The sequence below is a fragment of the Gymnoscopelus microlampas genome (assembly GCF_963454915.1).
Source record: "Gymnoscopelus microlampas genome assembly, chromosome: 7".
NCBI lineage: Eukaryota > Metazoa > Chordata > Actinopteri > Myctophiformes > Myctophidae > Gymnoscopelus > Gymnoscopelus microlampas.
The window spans coordinates 27107197-27130139 of NC_139944.1; the positions used below are offsets into that span (position 1 = coordinate 27107197).

General features: G+C 41.3%; 1 protein-coding gene across 1 annotated transcript; it reads right to left on the bottom strand.

The window, feature by feature from the left end:
- Positions 1 to 626: 626 nt before the first annotated feature.
- Positions 627 to 22041, bottom strand: ppm1j (protein phosphatase, Mg2+/Mn2+ dependent, 1J). Its single transcript, XM_084062596.1, has 10 exons — positions 21547 to 22041; positions 12689 to 12803; positions 6710 to 7039; positions 5559 to 5671; positions 4871 to 4955; positions 4054 to 4172; positions 3838 to 3901; positions 3321 to 3428; positions 2681 to 2832; positions 627 to 2149 (listed from the first exon to the last, which is right to left on the bottom strand). The coding sequence occupies exons 1-10, from the start codon at positions 21840 to 21842 to the stop codon at positions 2002 to 2004; spliced, it is 1530 nt and encodes a 509-aa protein (XP_083918722.1). The 5' UTR covers positions 21843 to 22041; the 3' UTR covers positions 627 to 2001.
- Between the last annotated feature and the right edge of the window lie 902 nt (positions 22042 to 22943).

The window sequence follows — 22943 nt, forward strand, 5'->3', positions numbered from 1 at the left end:
CTGGGAAACAATTTGTATGTTGTATCCTAACTATTGGCCAGTGTTTCCTATAGGTTGTGGTGTGGCAAAGCTGTTTGCTTTGTATGTATACATGTGTAGTAAACAATCAATAACAACATTGATTACCATGGCCTAATTAATTGATTTTGAAATTGATATACAGATTTGGCCTTATTTGGAGTGAACAATGAATAGCCAGTCCAGATTCCTGAGCCAAGCAGCATTCTTACATCATTCTTTTGTCTTTTTCCTTTTTTTGACTGTTGTTTAGCTCACAGCAATGACTATTACAATTCATGACAAAATATCCTCTAAAGGAAGGATTTCCATAATTCCCTATCCTTGAAATTAAGCCTACACAACACTTTAAGCCTACACAACACTATGTTTGTCAGTTTATTCCTATGGTAATGTCAAAGACAAATTGTTGCGCACCTATTAATTTGAGATCTGAGGTAGTTAATTTATATCTCCCTATAGGAAAAACATGTACTGTACTTGGTAATGAAACTGGAAGATGTAATAAATGACAAGTAAACATGAATTTGCTTCTGTAGAAGAACAACACTTAATCACAAACACAAAATGACAGGGTGCTTGAGTAGCCTATTAATTAGTTAAAATAATATGGGAAAAAAGTATTTATTTATAATTTGATACACATTACTCTCTACCTCTCATTTTGGTAGCTCACATATCTAAGACACTGCCCCACTTTAAATAAATAGTTATGGACAGAAACATAAAAAGTAAACTTTCCCGTTGATAACCAATTTCTTACAAGAATGTAAGGAAATGAGGTACTATACCATTTTCTTTGTCACTTTTACCAGAATGAGAGTTTAGTGCATCTTCAAGAAGGAAAACAAAACAAAAAAAACAAGTTCCCCTCATTTCTCATCTCGAGAATAATAAGGCATATTTGTGAACTTCATCACATTCTACCAAACCGAGACATGAATTGTTTACAAATCACATCTACCGCAGAGGGCTAAAGAATATAAAAATATGGACTAACCTTTACACATCTGTCATAAATTAAACCAAAGATCACATTCACGTTCTACAGTCACTTGTGGGAAGAAAGCAAGACTAGTTTCATTTCCCCCTACTGGAATTTTTCAAAAGTAAAAATAACGTAGATTTTAAAGTAGGTTATATGAGAGTGTTCAATAGAAAAATGAATCTCAGTTACCAAACAACAGATAGGCTACCAAAGAGCATGTATGACAGTCTTAAAGTGCCTCAGGTGTCACACACCTGTCATCATTCACTGCAGCTTTAACATTGGAGGTACATATATACTGACTCAGTCTCATTCTATTTGGGTCAGATGTTGACTAGGTCCATGTAGGTCCACTTCAATGTACCTCCACACTTGAAAAGGAATCAATCTTAATATGTACAAACTTGGGTCATATATGGTCCATTCTTTCCAGCCTTCAGTTGTCCGTAGTCAACATTCCAGTGCCACTGTGGCATGTGAGGGTTTGTACCCTCACATTCTTCACTATAAATTCCCAATTCAATGACAACATAATGGGGCAGGACATTTTTCTTCTGGGAATGGAAAGTACATTTCAGTCCACTCACTCAATGTTGAGACAAGCTAGTCAGTTTTGAAGGTTAAAATAATAATACAAAAACATCTACCAGGACATAATTCTCATTGGCAACAGTCATGGGAAGCAGGTTTGGATGTAAAGAGGGAGAATTGTCATATAATGTCAATGAACATATTTTCTTTACATGACAATCAAAATGAACCCATAGGGAGGATGAGTTGGGGTCAGGCTGAACTTAAGGAAGGGTCCAGGATGGGGTCTGGTCAAGTGGTTGATGTTGCTGTGACTCAAACCAGAGTTTCCCCGTTGAGAATGCTTTTTTCTTCCCCTCTTGCCACTATGGTCCTGTGGATAGAGAGCTGGGAGGGACCTAGGGTTGGTGGTAGTGGTCGGGGGGTAAAGATCCAGTCTTTTATTTGGTGGTGGATAAAACATGTCATGTCTCTGATTTGTGTTCTGCCAGTGGGATCACAAACACGGTGATGTCATCACCAGAGCCCAGTCTCTCATTAGGTAATCGCCAGCCTCTCTCTTTCAGCACTCCTCTTGATCTCATCAGTAGATCTTGGGCTGCCAGTGTGTATCTTCGTATCGAACACACACACACACACACACACACACACACACACACACACACACACACACACACACACACACACACACACACACACACACACACACACACACACACACACACATTCATTGTAATATTATATATTATTATATATGTATATTATATATTATATAAAAGTCAATAAGGTATTGTAAACATACTATATTGTAAAAGGACACAAATAGAAGCACATCTTCAAACAAGCCTCAAATCACAAATAAGTTATAAATGTAATGACTCAGAAAGACAACACAAGTATATGAAGTGAAAACATGGAACATGGACCATGAATTGATTCATTACAAGCATTGCGTACTGGTTGCAGAATTCTCGATATGGCTTAATGCATAATGGCTTAATGGTTTGTAAAGGTTGCCACCTAGTGGATATATTGTGTACAGTTCACTGTAGGATGTAATTTCCCAATGCATTCCGGATATTGTCTCATTACTTTGATGGCTTTTTTTGCAGCAAAAGAAAAAAAAAACGCCATACTCTATACCTCATGGGATCAGATGGGTCACAACAGGACAGGAAGTTGGACACCGCATTTGCTGCGTCTCTGTCTGTTGTCACATCCCACAATCCATCTGTGCCCATGATCAGGACGTCATCAGGGCCATGTTTGTGTTCAGCCATGTTATAAACCAGCACCTGTAATGTTATGATTGCACACAGAACCAAATCAATAAAACAGCGATTGAGCACAATGATTCCGAAAAAACATTAATTTGTGCAGTTTTTAAAAATCTATAAAATTGTTCCCTGGCCACAACATGCCAGTCCTTTGTGATTTATTTTTCCTTCTTTGTTTTTTATTTTCGTTAAAGTAGCCAATTATATTACTCCCGTTTTTATTTCTCCCAATTTAGTCATGCCAATTAATTCCTCCCCACACATTTCTGTTCTACTTCAATGAAGAGCCCCCACCTACGCCCTACTCCTCCCGTTTAACATTCCCCGCTGACAGGCACCCCCCCAGGCCGTAGGAGTACATGCAGTGACAAATAATCCCTGCCCAGCTTCCCTCCTTTGAACATAGCTTGTTTACGTATAGAAGACACGTATGCTCTGTCACAGCTGCACTATACGCTGTCCTGTGTGTCAATTATGATGGTTCAATGAGCTGGCCCCGTGCTCACCTCAGGGCAACAGGAGAGGAAGGGCTTGATGTAGATGTTGGAATTGTACACCTTGAGTTCATGATCGCCCAGCCCACGAGTTACACCAATTGTGGCCATGACACGTGCCTACACACACACACACACACACACACACACACACACACACACACACACACACACACACACACACACACACACACACACACACACACACACACACAAATATGAATGAGCGCTCCATTGTGTACTTAAATTATATGGAAATCCACTTATGAGGGATTACTGAGTGGGGAATGCTCCTGTCAACAATGGCTAAATCCGGCAACATCCAACAATATGATTACACAATAATGTGATTAATAATGTGATTACACATAATAAAACACAGTAAGAGCCGGCCTATAATGAATATTATTATATATCCAAAGGATGTAATAATCATAGCATTATTAACTTGACTTTGTTGGAAGGACGACAATAGTTGAAAATATCTTGATGACTTTCTATCGATGCAAATACATTTGCTGTTCCTCACCTTTTTGCCCTCTCCATATATCAGCGGGAATTTTAGATCATCTTCGACGATTGTCTTGTAAGCCCTACAACCAACAGATCTCACATTTAAGATACAGAAAACATGATTTTGGGAAATCTACTTCAAAGCCATTTTGAAATGAGTTTTTGTTTGTATTAGAGATACGTGTGCAAAGTATAATTAATGATCCAGAATGTGATGATTTTGCAGATTTACCAGCCAGTCATAGTATGGTCTCTGAAGAGCATCTTCTTGCCCAGCTCACTGTGCTGGATCCTGCGAGGGAACTCAATGTGCGTGAACTCATTCCCCAGAAGCTCTGGCCTAAGGAAGCCCTGGAGGGACACACAAGAGTTTGTGCAGCAGAATGCACCAAAAGACTATAATACTACAGTATCAAAACATAATCTTCAATGATTGACATGACCCATAAAATGTAGTACCACCTTTAACAACTAAGTAGTTGCTTCTGAATATAATTGTGGCTATTTTCGCAATTCTTGAAAATGTTAAATAATAATAATAATAATAATCACGTATACAGTGACTGACATGCCCAAAACCTGGCGGTTGAAAGTTAGTAAATAAATCGCAGGTTTTATCTTGTGTCATGTTGACCTAAACTTTACCGATGGAAACCATGGAATATTTGTGTTTAACACCAAATATACCTCCTTCTCTCTCCTTTGCTGTTTTAGCCGCAGTAACATCATCTTCATCCACCCACCCTATGACTCAGAACAACAATGAGCTCCTAAAACACAGCTTTGAGTGGATCGAGGGTTTCCCTCCTCTCTTAGCCAGTGTGCTGCACTCTGTAGCACATTTTCTTTTCTTTTGGTAATAACAAAATGCTTGTCCGAGATTTATGCTCTTCCTCTTGCAGTTAATTGTTTATGCATGTCATGAAATGTTGTCATACACAACATAGTAAGTGAAGAAATGCTGTGAATCTAAAATAGTAAAATAGCCGTGACAAAGGTGATATGAAATTAATTAATGAAGATTGTTTGTGCGAAAAGACAAGTAATACCAGGTACTGCAACCGCTGTCTCTCTGACTCAGGTGTGAACTCATTAGACATGGGGATAATTTCATCATTTCGTACGATTATGGCCCTAGAAAGAGAGAGAGAGAGAGAGAGAGAGAGAGAGAGAGAGAGAGAGAGAGAGAGAGAGAGAGAGAGAGAGAGAGAGAGAGAGAGAGAGAGAGAGAGAGAGAGAGAGAGAGAGAGAGAGAGAGAGAGAGAGAGAGAGAGAGAGAGAGAGAGAGAGAGAGAGAGAGAGAGAGAGGATATCTAAGTAAATAATTGTACAACCATATTAGCACATTATCAACTCACAGATGAATAAGGTAAGCAATAAGGACGAGCAGAATAATACAATTGTACAGAAGGGTTGCTGCAGTATATAGAGTGGACCACAGGTGGGGTAAGATGCTGCTGTTAACATTTGGCTTCTGTGACCAACCACATCAATGACTCTATGCATGTCAGTGATGGAAAGAAACTAAGTACATTTACTCAAGTACTGTACTTAAGTACAATTTTGAACCCCTTTTACTTTACTTGTCTATTCTATTCTACTCCATTACATCTCAGAGGAAAATATTGTAATTTACTCCACTACAATTATATAACAAAATATACATGAACTGATCAGGGTTTTTTAGGTTTGCAGAAGGCAGACGTTTGACATCTCCTTTCTTGCCAGCTCTCTTACCTGCTATCTCCGGCATTAGCTACATAGAGCTTCCCCATCAGATCCATGGCAGCTAGGGCACAGCACCCACCAGAGATGGTATAGGAAGCCTTTTCCTTTTCAATCAGGTCGTCCTGAAAGAAAACGGGAGAACAAACAACATCAAAAGGCCTTCTTGGTGCACCCACAGCGGCCTCAGAACCCACTCTCCCGCTCTGAAGAGCTTACGTGTTCTTCATCCATATTCATGTTCAAAACAAAAATACAACACAGCAGTGTGGAATAAGGACAGAAAAACAGGTGGGTTTGGAGGAATACATTATCTGAGTTACAGGTTGATAAACGCAATTTTTTCCTCCCTTGATTTATATTAGATGCCTGCCTCTGACCTGATGCAAACATATCTCCTAATGCATTGAATTGAAATGAAGCACACTAGTTTCTTAACAGTGAAAACGTTTTGCAACATAGGTGCACAGCAAAATTCAGAATGTTAAGGGAGAATTTCGCCCTGTGCTGTAATCCGCTTATTTATATCACTCGAAAATACTTTTTTCTAGTATGTATGTGTCGTGTAGGACCTCAGGGAAGTCACTGCAGTATTATTGTCACACGAGAGCCACCGTAGTGTTGTCAAAGTAACTCACGTTTGAAATCTCGTCTCGCGAGACTTCCGGGTGCTATTGGAGTAGACGGTCTTCCAGAAGTCTTGCGAGACGAGATTTCAAACGTGATTTCAGCCAAATCGACTTTGACAACACAACAGTAGCTCTCGTGTGACAATAATACTGCAGTGGCTTCCCTGAGGTCCTACATGACACATATATGTATGTGTCATGTATACGTATACTCCTGTTTCGGGAGTATACGTGGTGGGGGTCCGCCAAAATGGACATCGCTCGTAATGAAATTCTCCTTTAATTCAAGACTGTGTACACAGTAAAATCCTCAGTGTTAATTTAGCTATTTGTAACTCATATGGGCACTAGTGCTAAGTGTCAATTTCCCACAGCAGAAAGTTGTTTGCATCTTCTCCAACTTGATGAAGCTGTCATTTAAATCGTGGTACAGCAGCAACACATTGGCTCTCTGCGCCATAGATGGTTTAAATAGGGCCTTGAGTTAAATTAACACTGTGGATTTTACGGTGTTGGTCTCTCGCCCTCACTCACCATCTGTTTGAAGGCGTTCTCGATGACGCCCATGACCAGGCTCTCCAGGCACACCACCTTCTCCATGTGAAAGCGCACCGCAGAGTCGCTGACGGCATCGCCGTCTTCCGGCTCCTGCGCCGAGCCCTTCTTCGTCTCCACCTGGTACGGACTGCCGTTCTTGGCCAGGCAGATAGGCAGGGGAGAGGAGGGGTTCTCCAGCAGGTGGGCGATCTCCCCCAAGCGGTCTCTTATGATCCTGTGAAGAAGTTTGGACGCCATGATGGCGGCACCGGACCCAGCGTGGCCGTCAAACACACCCCAGTAGTGAAGGGGAATCCCTGTGCCATCCTAGGAGGATAAGAAAAGACTTAATGGGGTGTATCATTAATAAAACACTTCTGGGATAATTTTAATGTCTGGCTTTTGTGTGCACCCCAGACAGTTTGTATCAGTTTGATTCAATATTATGTCTGCGGTGCACACAAAAGCCTGAGTGGACGTTAAAATTACCCCAGAAGTGTTTTAAGTGAAATACTTTCATACAAGCTCCATACAAATACAAATGTGAAGGGGATTGATCTTACGTCTCTCCTGTTAAAATAAAGAACTGTTGCAGTAATCCTTCAGGATACAGTACTCCCTCCACAACCGTTTCTCTACTGCCAGGCCACTATACCAAACTGCTATGAGGATGGCCCAAAACCAAAGAGATTATGGTTGTGAGTCAGGACGAGGCACAGATTTATGAGGGCTTACAAGCTCAGGCAGCTGGATAGTTGGTGACATTATGATACGTTTTAATGCTAAGTAAGCACCACGTAGGCCTATCCTCCACTCTGGGTCTTACTACACCTCTAGGGCATTAAAGCTAGATTAAGTTGGTATAGAAGTGTAAAGGTATTCAGTTCAGTAAAAGCTTTTTTGTTTGAAGTGACATATACAGTAAGGATAAAATGATACGCAGTACAATAACAGCATGACGAGGAAAGAGGCTTATGTTATTACTTTAATTAATGCTATGTGAACCCCCTGTGCTGCCGGCTAACAGCCTCTATACCCAAGCAATGGGAACAGTTTTCTTGTGGTTCTTCTCTGCCATGGTGCAATGAGCCACAACATCCCTTGCCAACAATGTGTTTGCAGGGCTATTTACAAGCCACACTGGCCCCACAAACTAGCTAACAGATGACTAGGCATGAGACATCTGTTTACCCCTCCATACTAGAGGGGGAGGGGAGCAACATGAGATGATGTAATTCATTTAAGGGAAAACAGGGTGTTTTGTCTGTGTTTTGTACAGTGTGTGTGAGTGCGTGCATGTGGTGTGACTGACCAATGACCATTCAACTGTGTAATTTTTTTTTAAGGAAGATTAAGGAACCCTATCTCAGAAAGTCAGAGGCAAAGGATTCTTGGCCAAATATGTAGTACTTGTAACCATGAGCATAATGGAGTCATCTGCTCTATAGTGAATAAGTCCTATTTCTAAATATAATAGCTCCACTCCAAAAGTACAAAAACACAATAGTAACTGTGTTTGTTATGACATATAATGTAATGCAAAACACCTATCTTGATTTATAGTACATGCCTGCCTCTGACCTGATGCAAACATATCTCCTAATGAATTGAATTGAAATGAAGCACACTAGTTTCTTAACAGTGAAAACGTTTTGCAACATAGGTGCACAGCAAAATTCAGAATGTTAAAGGAGAATTTTGCCCCAGGCTTTTTTTCCTTTATTTGAGGTTGTTAACTCCCCATAAGAGTGGTCCAGGAGCCCAAATTCATAACGAGCAATGTACACATATATAATAGAAAAAGGTATTTTCGAGCGATATAAATAAGCGGATTACACCACGGCTCGTATACTCCCGTATCGGAACTGTGGTGGGGGTTTGCCAAAATGGCATCGCTCGTTATGAATTTGGGCTCCTGGACCACTCTTATGGGGAGTTAACAACCTCAAATAATGGTAAGAAAAGGCCACTTACCTACCTAGTATACTACATTTTATTTATCTGTAAATAAGATGGGCAGAGTCACTGCCCATCTTTCGCCGCAGGCTGAAAACCCACCTCTTCAGGAAACACTATCCTTCCTCTTTGCCTGGCCTACTTGTTGTTAACTAGTTGTACGAACTCTTGTTTTATTTTTGTATTGTTTTATTGGATCTTGTTTAGTCGATACACTTATTTGTTTTAGCTCGTGCTCATTTGATTTTGCCATTTTTGTCTCATCTGTTTAAGAAAGTAGGTAGCTGATATATTGCACTTTTACCTTAGCGCTAGGTATACTCTTGGTTGCTTGTTTTAGCAGGAAATGTACTTAAAACTTCTGGTGATTAGTAGTTTTCGTTCCCTACCTATGTTGAATACACTTATTGTAAGTCGCTTTGGATAAAAGCGTCTGCTAAATGACTGTAATGTAATGTAATGTAATGTGTGACACATGGGTGCAGGTCGTGAGTAATCAAGAGAGAGAGGAGTCTTGCATGGAGAGAGGGAATGAGAGGCATGTTTGAGAAAGGGAATGTAACCGTTGTTTTATTGAAAGAGTCTTTACAAGGTTGTTGACAAAGCAATAATTAGATTATGTTACAAATTTCGGCAAGGAGTTACCAAGTCATTGACATTTTCCAGCTTCACTGTGACATGAGTGCACCTGTTAGTAGGCTAGTTGGCTAAGCTAGCTGGACAAGTGTATCATCTATCATCATATTGGGAGGAGGTAGCCTGTTAGCTAAAGCAGTCAACTTTCAGCTACTACCCTAAACCTTCCTGAAGAGGATGTCCCTTGCAGCACCCAGATAGTGGGTTGAGCTACCTACCATGTAGTCTTGCGTGGCCAGACTGTTGCCTCCCACTTTTTCAAATTTTCAAATGTTTCCGGTCATACAGTCTGGGACTCGGAAGCTCTGATCATGATTAGAATATAAACCGGATGTGAAGCTTCCTCCTCACTTCCGTTTCGTCTTTACAGTCGCGCAAATTTATCCGACTATAAATCAAAATCATTTAAGTATATTTAGCTTGCTGCTTAGCAGAAATGGAAATTAAAAAAGAAAATGTAAAGATATTTTAAAACATATTTTCGTGAACGAGAGTGCCAGTTTCCTCAATCGGATTTTGGGAGTTGTAGTTCCAGACTCTATATAGCATTCGGAGATTGTGGAATAGTTGTCTGGCTACGCGAGACTACCTACCATGCAACGCTCAAACTTTATCTGGCAACATCAGATTTGCCCTCATCTCAACCAACCAATAGATAGACTCTGCCCACTTAAAAATCACATGCGCATGGACCACCTGCATGTGTAGACCACCCGTGCATCAAAGACTCACACACAGAGCCCTCACAAATCTCCACCATTCTCCTGAACTGCAAGTTTGCTCTTTTGCTCGAAAGAGTGAAGGAGGGCTTGAGTACTAATTTAATTTTTTGTTTTATTTTCTTATGATGGATTAGAAAAGATCATGTTAAAGGATGAAGGTTTTGCCATTTTGAATACACAAAGGTGTCTGCATTTGGTGATGCCGCTTCCTGTAGACTCATCTTCCTGCTGGTCCTCAGATAAGCATTCCTCCAGAACTAGCTTTCTCAGGACAGTAGGGAGACCCCTAACCAGAAAGATTCAACAGAACCTTACTTCGGACTCTGGGATGACGAAAGAAACGCAACTGGAGCCAGAATGTAGGATATCATGCTTACAATAGCACAAAGTGCGATGCCACAGGATATTCACCATACAGGATGATGTTTGGCAGAGAGGCCAGACTGCCTGCTGACCTGTGCTTCGGAACCTCTCCAGATGGCATTGAGGATAAGTAAGTGCCATACCCGCTATGTGGCTAAGCTAAAAGAGGACCTTAAAGAAGCCTACATGCTTGAATATGCGGCTGCAGATAAAAGGCACCAGAGAAACAAGAAGGCTTATTTGTGGCAGCGGTGGCCTAGTGGTTAGAGGGGCGGCCTTGATACCGGAAGGTCCCTAGTTCGATTCCCCAATTCATCACATCAATCATGAATCACCGCCGAATAGCCCTTGAGCAAGGCTTCCATGCAGGGTCCGGCTGGAAACAAGCTTCGTGCTTAGTCCGACACCCTGGGTAAACAACAAACTTTGCTTTGCTTTGCTTATGATCAAAACGTTGGATTTCAGTCACTGGAAATTGGTGACAGAGTGCTGCTCAAAAACTGGGGCCTGAGAGGAAAACACAAGTCGGAGAGTAGATATTTTGTGGTGGGAAAGATTGCCAACATTACGGTGTTAAAGATCAAGCGTCAGGATGGAAGACCTGGTACTAAAACCGTTCCCTGGGATGATATCCTTCCCATCCGACAATGTCAGACTGAGAACCAGAGCTGACACTCGTCAGAAGAAAACAACCTTACCTGAAACTCAAGAAGCTTGTCAAGAAAGAGTTGCATGAGGTTTCAGACTCATCTTCTGAAGATCTTGAGTAATATGTACCTCACCATATTTACCCGAAAGAGTTTGGTTGAAAAAGAGTTTTGAAGTCGGGCGGTTGAACGGTTCTCGAGATACGTGTATTACACACATACAGAGATTCGGTGCAATTATAGTAAGATGTTTAAACGTTAAGGTTTTATCATTTTGAATACACATTTGGGGAAGGGTAAAGGTGTTGATGTGCATTTTCCTGGATGTGAAATTGATTCTGTATTGAACAAAACAGATTCCATTTTATTGTATTATTATTTTTATTTTTTTTAAGCAAAAATAAAAAATGCATATCTGTTTTTTTTGTCTAATTTCTTAAATAAGGATTTCATAAGGTTTATGTTTAAAAAGGTTTAGAAAGGTAAAACATTTGTGATTTAATGGTAATAAGTTAATAAGGGATGGGCCATGCCCATAACAGTCATAGCGGTCAAGGGGCTACAAACAAATTAGTTTAATTATTTGAATTATTCAATTATTTTGGCAGATTTTTGCTATGCTAATAAAGTGAAAATAGCTATTAGATAAGATGAGATAGTTACAAATAAGTTAGCCCTGGCACTAGCCCTAGAATGGCTGTGATATTACATACATTTCATGTATTCCAGATACCCGGGTAGCAGACTAATCATGTCAGCATTTAAAGTCATGGCGCTGCGTTTGTGCTTGAATTTCTGCTAGTTGAAGTCAGATATTGTCCTCTAGTTTAATATCCATTGTTAAGTAAAATATCTCCACTTTTCCACAAGCTTCACACGGGCTTGTGGGAAAATGGAGATATTTTACTAAACATACGTTTTCTGCCAGAACTTTGAAATGGATATGAAACTAGAGGACAATATCCGACTCCAAGTCATAGCAATTAATTATTGAGTGACACGCCGCGCCATAACTTTAAATGATTCTGCTACCCGGGCGAGCATTGGGGTGATCTATGGCTATGTATCTGGAATACATGAAATGTATGTAATATCACAGCCACTCTAGGGCTACCCTGGCACTGGCCATTCTGATCACATGGGTTCACAACGTTTCCCCACAACTTTTGTGAACCTGCGTGGTCAGGATGGCCAATGCCATGCTACAAAGAGGTCTCTTGGAGGTCTCAAGAGATCAACCTTCTTGCAAAGCTAAGAGTGAAGCCATTTGATGATGGTTACTATCCTTATTTGAGATGATACTGAAGGAGAAATTTGAGATCTCATTAATATGCAGATTGGAAAATGACAATCCATTAAAACCAAATGGAATTGTTGGGTATAGATTGCTACACGTTATGCAATGATTGTAGAGGGAGGCTACTAAAAATGCAATGCATTTGAACATTTGAAAAAAAGATGAGCCCCAAACAAACCAGCTGATTCAAGCTAAGAGTTTACATTTCCCTTCAGTATTATTCACAGTATGATGACGTCAGGATTTACTCTGTCAAGTTCCCCTAGTTTTTTGTTGTTGTAATTTTTTTTTTGGGGGGGGGGGGGGTGCATACAAAGTGCATTACTGGGTCCCAGTGGTCCTGTCTATCTCTTACCCCACTGTCTTCCAGCAAAGTGGAGTTGCGATGTTTGCCACTTGGCTTCTTCACAAATAGCTTCTCACAACAGGCCTGGTCCTCATTCAGCATGCTCTTCCCTGCGTTGATCACCCTGATGGAAGGAGAGGGAGAGAGGACAAGAGGAACCGGTGAAGATCATGATGGGCGATGTTTGCAAACACAATTACAGTCAGAGAGGTGCACAACACAATGGATGGACCCATGAGCAGGGTCTTTCCTGGCTCAGAATGGGCCTTTCGTAGGTGACTGCACATGCAAGTCGGCATGATCCATCTGCTTCGCGATTGTGCACAACAATAAAGGCGTCTTAGTTACCTGAATTGACAGAAATATATGCATTTTCCTGTTATTTCTGACAATTTCATAAATTAAAGTGTCGGTTATACTTGAGTGAATGAAACCCCAAGTAACAAAATGGTTACTAGTAATAATAATAACAAACAATATTAAAACATTGGAAGGGGGAGAGAGTGAGTTTGAGGGAGAGGGGAGTGGAAGGCCATACCCATAAACCATTTGAAGGGGCAGGTTATTGGCTATGGCTACAATCCTAGTAATTGATTTGTTTATAGGAAAATAACAGCTCATCTTACTTGGACACCAATGATACATATTTCATGCTCAATTCTTATTTTGATCCAGATTATTTTCCTTTGGGGTGGCTAAATCATATTTGGGGGCCGGGCCCCAAAAATCCCTCTATGCAGGAAAAAAAAGGGTTGTATGGGTTATAGCCTATACACATACAGTATTGCTCTTAAGAGTTAAATGAACACTGAGGATTTTACTGTGTACTAACAGAGAGACAGACAGACAGACAGATAGAAATATAGTCAGACACAGAGCAAGATGGATGCGCACACAGAGTTCAGGGAGGACGCTGTTATGTCCCAGAGGAAAGTTGCTGAAGGGATTAAGTGTTTTCATTATGAGCTGCTTCCAGTGGAGGATAATGGCTTTACCGTAATGCATGGCGTCATGTTTTAACAGCATTAACTGTGTGTGCTATTACAGCGCTATTCACTGAAGGCACCAGTGCAGTGGTCTAAAGCAGTGACGCTTTAGACCCCTTTGATATGCATTATTTCATGGACCCCAATTTGACACGCTTTTTAAATCTCTGGGACCCCCAATATACACTGTACAATCATCTGTTAATTTAAACCTGAGAAAGTACAAATGGAACCAAATGGACCTGTAAAAGTCCTTTAGCTTCCATTTGTACACTCTCAGAGTTATAGACCCATTAGGGTCCATTTGGTTCCTAACTATGAATCATTTAGCTGGGGACTCCCTGGAACCCCTTGAAGGACCCCTGGGGGTCCTGCATACTATGCAACAGCATAATATAGACAGTGCAAATTAAATAGTATCAGTTGAAGATGCACTTGGCTATGGAGGAGAATATAATATACCTTGGAATCTGTGGCTTAGTTTTACAAGTGTATATGTCCCAAAACATATTTGTATATTTTTTTAATATATAAATATAAATCAAACTGCCACCTATCAACCTAACTTCAAGGGACAGTTGTGCAGCAGTGTGGACCCCATGCTGGCATATTACATAACATTTTCAGTTTAAATTACAGGCAAATGGCACATTAGCTAGCTTATACACAGTGTTATCATACATTCTGCTCAATAGTTGGTAGCCCCAGAAACATTTATGTACAGATAAGTAATTTACTGTCAATGCTGGGATAGAGGGTAGGGAAGATATAAGAAGATAAACAGAGAGAGAGAGAGAGCGAGAGAGAGAGAGAGAGAGAGAGAGAGAGAGAGAGAGAGAGAGAGAGAGAGAGAGAGAGAGAGAGAGAGAGAGAGAGAACGAGAACGAAACATAAAGAGACACAGACATGTGCTGGAGACATGCAGTGGTGGGAGGGGTGTTCCACTTTCTTTGCAGAATGGGGAACAATGACTGGAACGCAAATAGTGTCTTCTAAACAATCGTCCTGTGCCTTGACTTACTGCAGTCTTGCCCCTGAATGACTAAACGGAATGGGCCTGAACCTGGATTGTGTAAGAAGAGAAACCCACTGAGAACCAAGCAGACACTGCTAAGGGTGTTCTAATGTAAAATAATACAGCCATTACTGTACTTGATCACAACAGCTCCTCTCGCCCCTGTTCACATAATTACAACCATTAAGGGAAATGGTCCCAGCGCTGCCAGAGGTTCTGATATCAGTGTGCACTCTAAAATGAAGGAGGGAAATACATCTGTCCAAATCTGGGTTATAAAAATCTTAGTAATCACTTCAAAGGGGTGCATGCATGGCTCTGCCAATGTTGAGTCCTGTAATGCGCTCTCCTTCCATTAGAGACTAATGATAGGGAAGAATTTGAAGTTGCCTGATTGTCGTCTTAACATCTTGCCAAGGCCACAATGTTTTCAGGGATCTGGAAGGAGATACAACTTTTCAGAAACATTGGAATATGGTTACAGCAGTTTGTTATGTCAGCGCTGTGTTTTGGCTCAGTCGTCCACAGTGCTCCCCCCCCCCCCCCCCCCCCCCCCCCAACCAACTTGAATCTTTTTGATCTGTGTCATGCAGTATTTTGAAAGGGCTCACTTTAAAGTCAGGGGCACTAACTCTAAGGTAGGCCTAGTTCTTTCTGGGGGGGGGGGGGGTTAGGAAACTCTAAAATGCCTGAAACAGGCATAAAAATAACCATATTCAATGTATCTTCTGATGTAATCACTGATGATGTTACACGTTGTTGTAACTAAGTTGTAATGGCTAAGTCCTACACTTGAGCCGCTACTACTGTAGCTGCTGATAGAACTAGATGTGTGCTCACTGCTCAGAGGAATATACACTTAAACATAAATCAAATACATGGCTCGCACACAAGGCAAACTCAACATGGACTGGCACTTCAAAAAGAAAACCTACCTAATAAACAGTTTAGATGTTTTTTAGTTTGTTAGTTGTAGTTTTTTCTCCTTAACCTCATCAACATAACTCAATAATAGTAAAAGAAACACAGCTTTTGTGTGACACAGTATTTTGGAAAGTGCTCACGTGTCACGAAAGAGCTATAATTGAACACAACATGCACGATGTTGGAGGAGGATGTGATTCTAACAGTCTTCCAATAACGTGACCAGACCGTGTCAGATGTCTTTGTTTCAGTCATATGTTACTGCAACTTGTGACATTCGTCATGTCTAGTAACAGAGAGTTCTTCTGTGTTAGATCTCTCCTACAGTACGGCACGCAACAACCCTTTTAAAGAGGAAGTTTACAGTTCCAGTTCATTCTCGATTTTTGTGGCCAGACATTCGATGAAACTTCCTGTATCAATTTTCTTACATATTCTCTTCCCAAATTATACAGTATATGGCAAAAACTGCAATAAAGAGATTATTATTCAGCAAAAATTGTAATTATCTCTGCCAGGCCAAGAAGGTCGGGTGGCAGAGATTATGTGTGTGTGTGTGTGTGTGTGTGTGTGTGTGTGTGTGTGTGTGTGTGTGTGTGTGTGTGTGTGTGTGTGTGTGTGTGTGTGTGTGTGTGTGTGTGTGTGTGTGTGTGTGTGTGTGTGTGTGTGTCAGTCCGGAGCTAATCTCGCTAACCGCTGGTCCAATCATATCTTTGTCTCAGAGATTTGTTTTTCAAATCAGCCTCATGGTGGCACTATAGCGGACCACTTCATGTTTTGAATTCTTGAATTGTTGGTCATACGATAAAAAAAAAATCATTTTCCGCATGATTCCTTCCTTGGATCTTGTCGTAGCCACCTTTGGCTCAACACAGGCAAGACCAAGGAGTTGGTGGTGGACTACCGCATGAGCAAAAGGGACACAGTCGGTGCTAAACTGGACGGCGTAGAGGAGGTGGCGGAAGTGAGAACAGGCCAGAAGCTGGAAGCTATCTTGGCTACCCCCTCCCACCCCCTCCATGAGGAGATATTTGGCCGATTGAGCAGCAGGGGCTAGGGCAGATTCATCCTTCCCCGGCAGAATAATGATAGACTTGGTCTGTCCTTTGTCCCGGTGGCCATGAGGGCATGGTTGCTCAGCTCGTTCCATAGATAAATAACTCCATTCTGAGGACAATACTTGATACTGACTCTGTCGTTTGCAATGCATGGATACCAGTGTATTCTAGTTATTCGAATATTCCGTTTTTATTTTATTAGTGTATTCTTTCCTCAATGTACCCACAGTGTACTATCGATAGTTTTTCACTGACTAATTCTGTACAGTGGAGCTACTGCATCTGTTGTATACTGCTGTATATTGTTTTGATATTGTGTGCCTTGAGCATTGCATTTAATCCCAAACTGCTCAGAAGCCAACTGAAAAGACTGCACTTTTATTGAATGTGAATGTGTGTAACTGAATGAGAGTGAAGCAGGATGTTCCTGAAAAAGAGCATTTGTGCTCATCAAACAAAAGTGAATCAGAGGTTGAATGATGCAAGGTCAGGTAAGCGCTGACAGATGGACAACTGCTGTAGGCCTAATACACAAAGCCTTTTAATCTGTAACATGGCGAACATGAAATAATTTGTCTTGTCTGTGTCTTGTCTTATTCTAATTGATCTTACAGGAAGCAGATTTTACTGATTATTTCATACCAAGTATGTGTTTCTTTACTGAACAGTACCAGGATGAAACATTACAGGAAAGCGAAGAAGTGTTAATGAGAGATGATGCCATGCGATGCAAGTCGCGACGTGCATCACAAGCAGGTCTGTACCTATACGTTGTTGTTAGATGAGCTGTATGAGCCACTAGAACATGATGCAATATAGGTTTCACAGTGATTTGGTTTCACAAAAGCAGAATTGCTGCAATGGAATGATGCAAATCATGTGGTGAGACCTGACAAAATCGCAAGCAAATGTAATGGAATTAGACAATGAAAATGTCTGTTTTCAACCACAATGCGGGCACTGCAGTCTCTCTGAATAAAGTTGGATAAAGGCATCGGTTGACTGTCTGACTATAGAACCGTACCAGACGAGCATATACACACTCAGCTCAGTTCCATGGGAGGTTAAATTAGTTTTATGCTTTATTTCAGATAGGAGAGTGTAGAGAAACAGGAGAGCAAGGGCAGAGAGAGGAGAGACATGCGAGACAAGATAGGGAATTGAATTGAAACTCAGGTCCCGGCGCTCACAAGGAGCATATGATCTGTGCACTAACTGGCTGAGCCACCTGGGACCCCAGAGGTCAGGAATATTTTAATTACATTTTCCAATTTGCATCAGGACACACTTCCCATGTAAAATGTTCTAAATAACTTGGGAGAGCTTATGTCTTTAGCAAGAGTGTCTGCTCCTCAATGTATTTCAACACACACACACACACACACACACACACACACACACACACACACACACACACACACACACACACACACACACACACACACACACACACACACACACACACACACACACACACACACACACACACACACACACACACACACCGACGACAGTGGCAACCATGAAAGGTACCAACCTGCTCATCGGGACCAGTTTTGGGTTTCAGTGTCTTGCTCAAGGACACTAGAAACAAAGCAAGGAAATGCCATGTGTATTGAACTGAACAGGCACCGGCTCTACGCCCTGAGCCAGAGCCACCCACATGCTGCCCACTTGTTGTTCCATATAGGGCTCCCATATTCCTGAGAAACTTCCTTATACTATGAACCACAATAGAGTGCACACTAATTATTATTATTTTTGCAATACTACAATATTGATTGGTCATGCATTGGATTGCAACGTGACAATAAGCCGGGTCAATAAGTTGAAGCACCAAGGTGAGTAGCAGCTTTCCATGGGCAGCAGCTGGAACTAACCAAGTGATATCAAAGTTTTCACATTTTCACAGTGAACTGTCTGGACTGCGGCCAGCAGAGTGCCTCTAACTGGATGCCATCTATCTACACTGTTAGGCCATCATTGTTCCTACTCATTAATGCACAAGGCAACTCATAACTATAAGGAGAGTGCAATCACTGAATGTCCCAGTACAACAAAAAGTGTATTTTTGAATATTACACATAAAATCCTCAATATCAATTTAGTAACCCAATGGACCTTTAAAGTGCAATATATCCTCCTTCAGATGTCGGAGTTCGGACAGACTTTTCAAACTGTAGTTCGGAGAGTCAAGACATCTGGAGGTGCACGAGTTCTGAGAAAAAAATCTGAGACCGCCAATCTGAGGTTCAGAATAACGTCAATTTGTAGTTATATCACCTCCCTATCTGAAGAAAAGTTTGGATGTCGGAAGAAGTATGTATTGTGCTTAATGGTCCATTTGTACACTCTCAGAGTAACAAATGGAAACATTTTGACTGTGTACTTAGGTAGCTCCAAATTGATCTACGTAATACGTATATAACCAATAATACATATTCAAAATCAACATTAATGTCACATCACAGGTGTAAAGAAGTGGGTGAAATGTGTTGGTGAAAGTTATCTATTCTACACTACACACATTTTGTGGTAGGCCTACATATCGCTAAGTTAAATGCTGCAGAATGCACACTGTATCACCGATGACAGTGTGCAGTTGAACAGAACTGCCTGAGTAACAGCAATTTCCTTGCACCCTCACTGTGTCCTTTTGAGATGAGGTCTTGTACTCGTCATCACAAACCTCTCTCCTGTTCCCTTGAGCCACTCTGCAATGACTCAGCCTCTTTTTAGTTGCTTCCACAGTGTCCAGAGGGACAGATTGCATGCAGTGTTATAATCCACAAACTGACTGGACTAGAGGTATTCAACCATCTCTTAACCCCCTCTGACAGAAATGTCGGGAAGTGTGCTGTTTTCCCTCTCCTCTCCTGAATTGCCCAAGAAGCCAATAAAGGTGCTGAAATTACTTTGATGGGTGCTGCATTGCTTGCTTGTATCAGCAAAATAATTGCAGGGGTATAATATAGTATGACAGCAACTGCAGTATTCCACAGTGTGTAGCCTATGCTTCTGCAGTTTAAAGTGTTATTGAAGCCAGGCCTAGATGAACTCAAGTAAGGTTTTGTGGAAGACGGTTGAAAGGTCATATATATACCAGTGGTTCTCAACCTGTGGGTCCCCAGATGACAGTGAGGTGCCAATTTAAGTACTTTTAAGACCTTTTTAATACCTAAAAAAAAAGAAAGAAAAGAAAAGAAAAAGACCATTACTGCATCAAATGTAATCAACAAACTATACAATAAAAACTGGTCAAACATTGGCCAAATTGTCAAGTAATATAAGAAAGAGGCAAACATTGTGAAAATAGCAGATATTGTGAGTAGATCTGCTATTTTCACAATATTTATCTGTGGAACCAAGTCAAACTAAATGTAGAGCATCAACTCCATATTCCAAGTGCTTATTAGGGTGGGGAGTCAGTCCCCAGTTCAAATATGATTCTTATGGGGGTCATGGCCTGAAAAGGTTGAGAACCCCTGATACAACAAAGTTCAGTGAGCAATTAAGACTGACGCATGTGCATGCGTGTGTGCTCACGCCCCTCCTCCGCCCGCGCGCGCGCACAAACACACACACACACACACACACACACACACACACACACACACACACACACACACACACGCAGAATCAGATATGGGTACTTTCCCATGCAATTGCATTTGTTTGAGTGGGTGTGGATAGATGCTGTATTTGTGTCACTGTCAAGGATTTAGGTTGCAGAGAAGTGGAAGATATGGGAATGTTACAGTGGTTAATCGTTATAAAGCAATTTAACAACATTATAGCTAGCCACCTATAATGTATAATCAATGATCATCACAGCCTATTAATACAAAAATGAATCATATCAGTTAGTATATAGCCTCACAGAACATTTGCATTTCCTGCTTTCACTTTCGTATGGCATTGGATTTTCTGATAAGGCTCCACTGTTTCCTCAATTGAAATGGGACGAGAATAAATATGAAGCGTTATTATAGACAGTTATTACATCGCCATTGACTCTGGTGCCTAATATGGATCAGGAGGGCGTTGTGTAATAATAGGCTAATACAATATTAGCCTATTTGTACAGCAGAAAGGGCGGTAATTCGCCATCACTCTCTGGCTGCTGCAGGCTGCAGCAGTGCACAAGGGAAGGGGCTGCTGGCTGAAGCCTGCTTTTATTTATATACTTCGTTGTGCGACAGTGTCGCGCGCCGAAAATCGCCAATTTACAAGCTCACAACGCACGGCGATGTGGCGAGCTGTGGGCTTGCAGATCGGCTATTTCATAGGCACGCGACGCCGTCCGTCGTGTACGAATTAAGCATGGGGGGCTGCAGCAAAATAAGCCTACAAAAACACCTCCAAACCAGGCCACACCGATCAATTATTGCAGTGGTTCTCTACCTTTTCAGGCCCTGACCCCCCAAAATAATCATATTTGAACTGTCTGGGGACACCCCCACCCTGACAAGCACTTGGAATGTAGGAGTTGAGCCATTACATTGATTCGGTTCCACAGATAAATATTGTGAAAATAGCAGATCTACAAGCTCATAATGCCTATGGCAACGCCTGGCATTGTGAGCTTGTAGATCTGCTATTTTCAAATTGCTTGCCTCTTTCTTATATTATTTGACAATTTACCCTATGTTGAACAGTTTTTTTTGTTGGAGACCTAAAAAAGGTCTTACAAGTCCTTGTAAATTGTCACTTATAACTGTAATCTGGGTTCCCAGAACCCAGATTACGGTTAAGTGACCCCCTCCCAAGAAATAAATCATCAGGTTGAGAACCACTGAATTAATGCATATTAAATGCATTAATTTGTTTGCGTGTTTGGCAATTAACTGCGTAAACGTGATCCACATCCTTCCAGCCACTCACTCTGCATATCCCGTGCGCCAGTGCAGCCGGCTGTCTCTCTTCAGTGTGAGCACCGGCCGCGATGCGTGCTCCGTGGAGTACTGGAGGAGCTCCGGGGTGAGGTCCAGGAAATCTGGCCGACCATAAGGGAACCGCGGGGGAAGACCACCGTCATGTCCGCAGTTCTGACCGTTGTTACCTGAGTGGTGGTGGCCGTGGTGGGGCATCATCCCACCCACCAGGGTGGTCATCGCGTTTTTCACTTTGCTTATCATTGCCTTGTCTAGAAATAAAAGAGAGAGGAAAAATATATACATCCAGCTGCAGGGGGGGAAATAAACGGATATTATTGCCAACAAAAAGAGCCAACGCCGATTCAGATCATTTCAGGAAGCGATTGTTGCCCCATGTGACGCTATACACACAGACACTGTGTTTTCCTCATTCGAGAAAAAAAAATCCGTCTACTGCATGCATAACGTTTATTATAAGCCGCGAGTATCTCCCACCACAGAAGGCAGAAGGCAGGGCTTCGGGAAGCTTTACTAGGGGGGATGCACGCACTGCATAGCCCGTATGAACGGCTGTCAGTTCAAATCTAATGCAGCCAGAGCTTTACATTCTCATATTGGAGATGAACCTGAATAGCCTTTGTCTCAGAGACAGATAGGCAGTGGTGGAAGATTAGAAGAAGTACTCCTCACATTTTGTACTTAAGTAAAAGTACCAACCAATACCACAATGACACACTCTGTTACAAATAAAAGTCTGGTATTCAAAATGTAGACTACTTGAGTAAAAGTACAAAAGTATTCGCATTAAAATATACTTAAGTACTGAAAGTAAAAGAAATGTCCCATTTCACAAGTTTCCAAATGTATAAATGCTTTGAAACTAGCAGATCTACAAGCTCACAACGCGTTGCTTTGCTTGTAGATCGGCTATTTTCAAATAGTAGGCGATATAGGGCTGAAGTGGTTAATGCATGTTTTGTAATAATAATCCAAATCTACAAAGTAACAGTAGAGTTTTCTAATAATTGCAGTGGAGTAAAAAGTACAACATTTGCCTCTGAGATGTAGTAGAAGTAAAAGTATAAAGAAATGGAAATACTCCAGTAAAGTAAAAGTAGCCTACATCAAAATTGTACTTATAGGCTACAGTACTTAAGTAAATGTACTTAGTTACTTTCCACCACTGCAGATAGGCTATGACGGAAGTTCATTTCGCCATTAGATAATGAGGAACATGCATTGGCAATTATAGCCTAATGGTTATAGGAAGAGCCAACTACACATCTTCGTGACATATCATAGTGCTTAGGAGCACTCATCCTAAGTCACTTCGACTCTGCACCTCTTGGTACCATAGCACCACAAAGGCCTTAAAAACAAGACTCCAGACATCTCAAAACAAAC

Bases quoted from the DNA above. Each gene is read 5' to 3' on its own strand.
- ppm1j (XM_084062596.1), bottom strand. From the start codon at position 21,842: ATGTATATATTTTTCCTCTCTCTTTTATTTCTAGACAAGGCAATGATA. The intron at 4,956-5,558 runs GTAAGAGAGCTG...CTCTCTTTCTAG, and splicing joins GCTAATGCCGGAGATAGCAG to GGCCATAATCGTACGAAATG. The intron at 2,150-2,680 runs GTATAGAGTATG...TTCGATACGAAG, and splicing joins GACCCATCTGATCCCATGAG to ATACACACTGGCAGCCCAAG.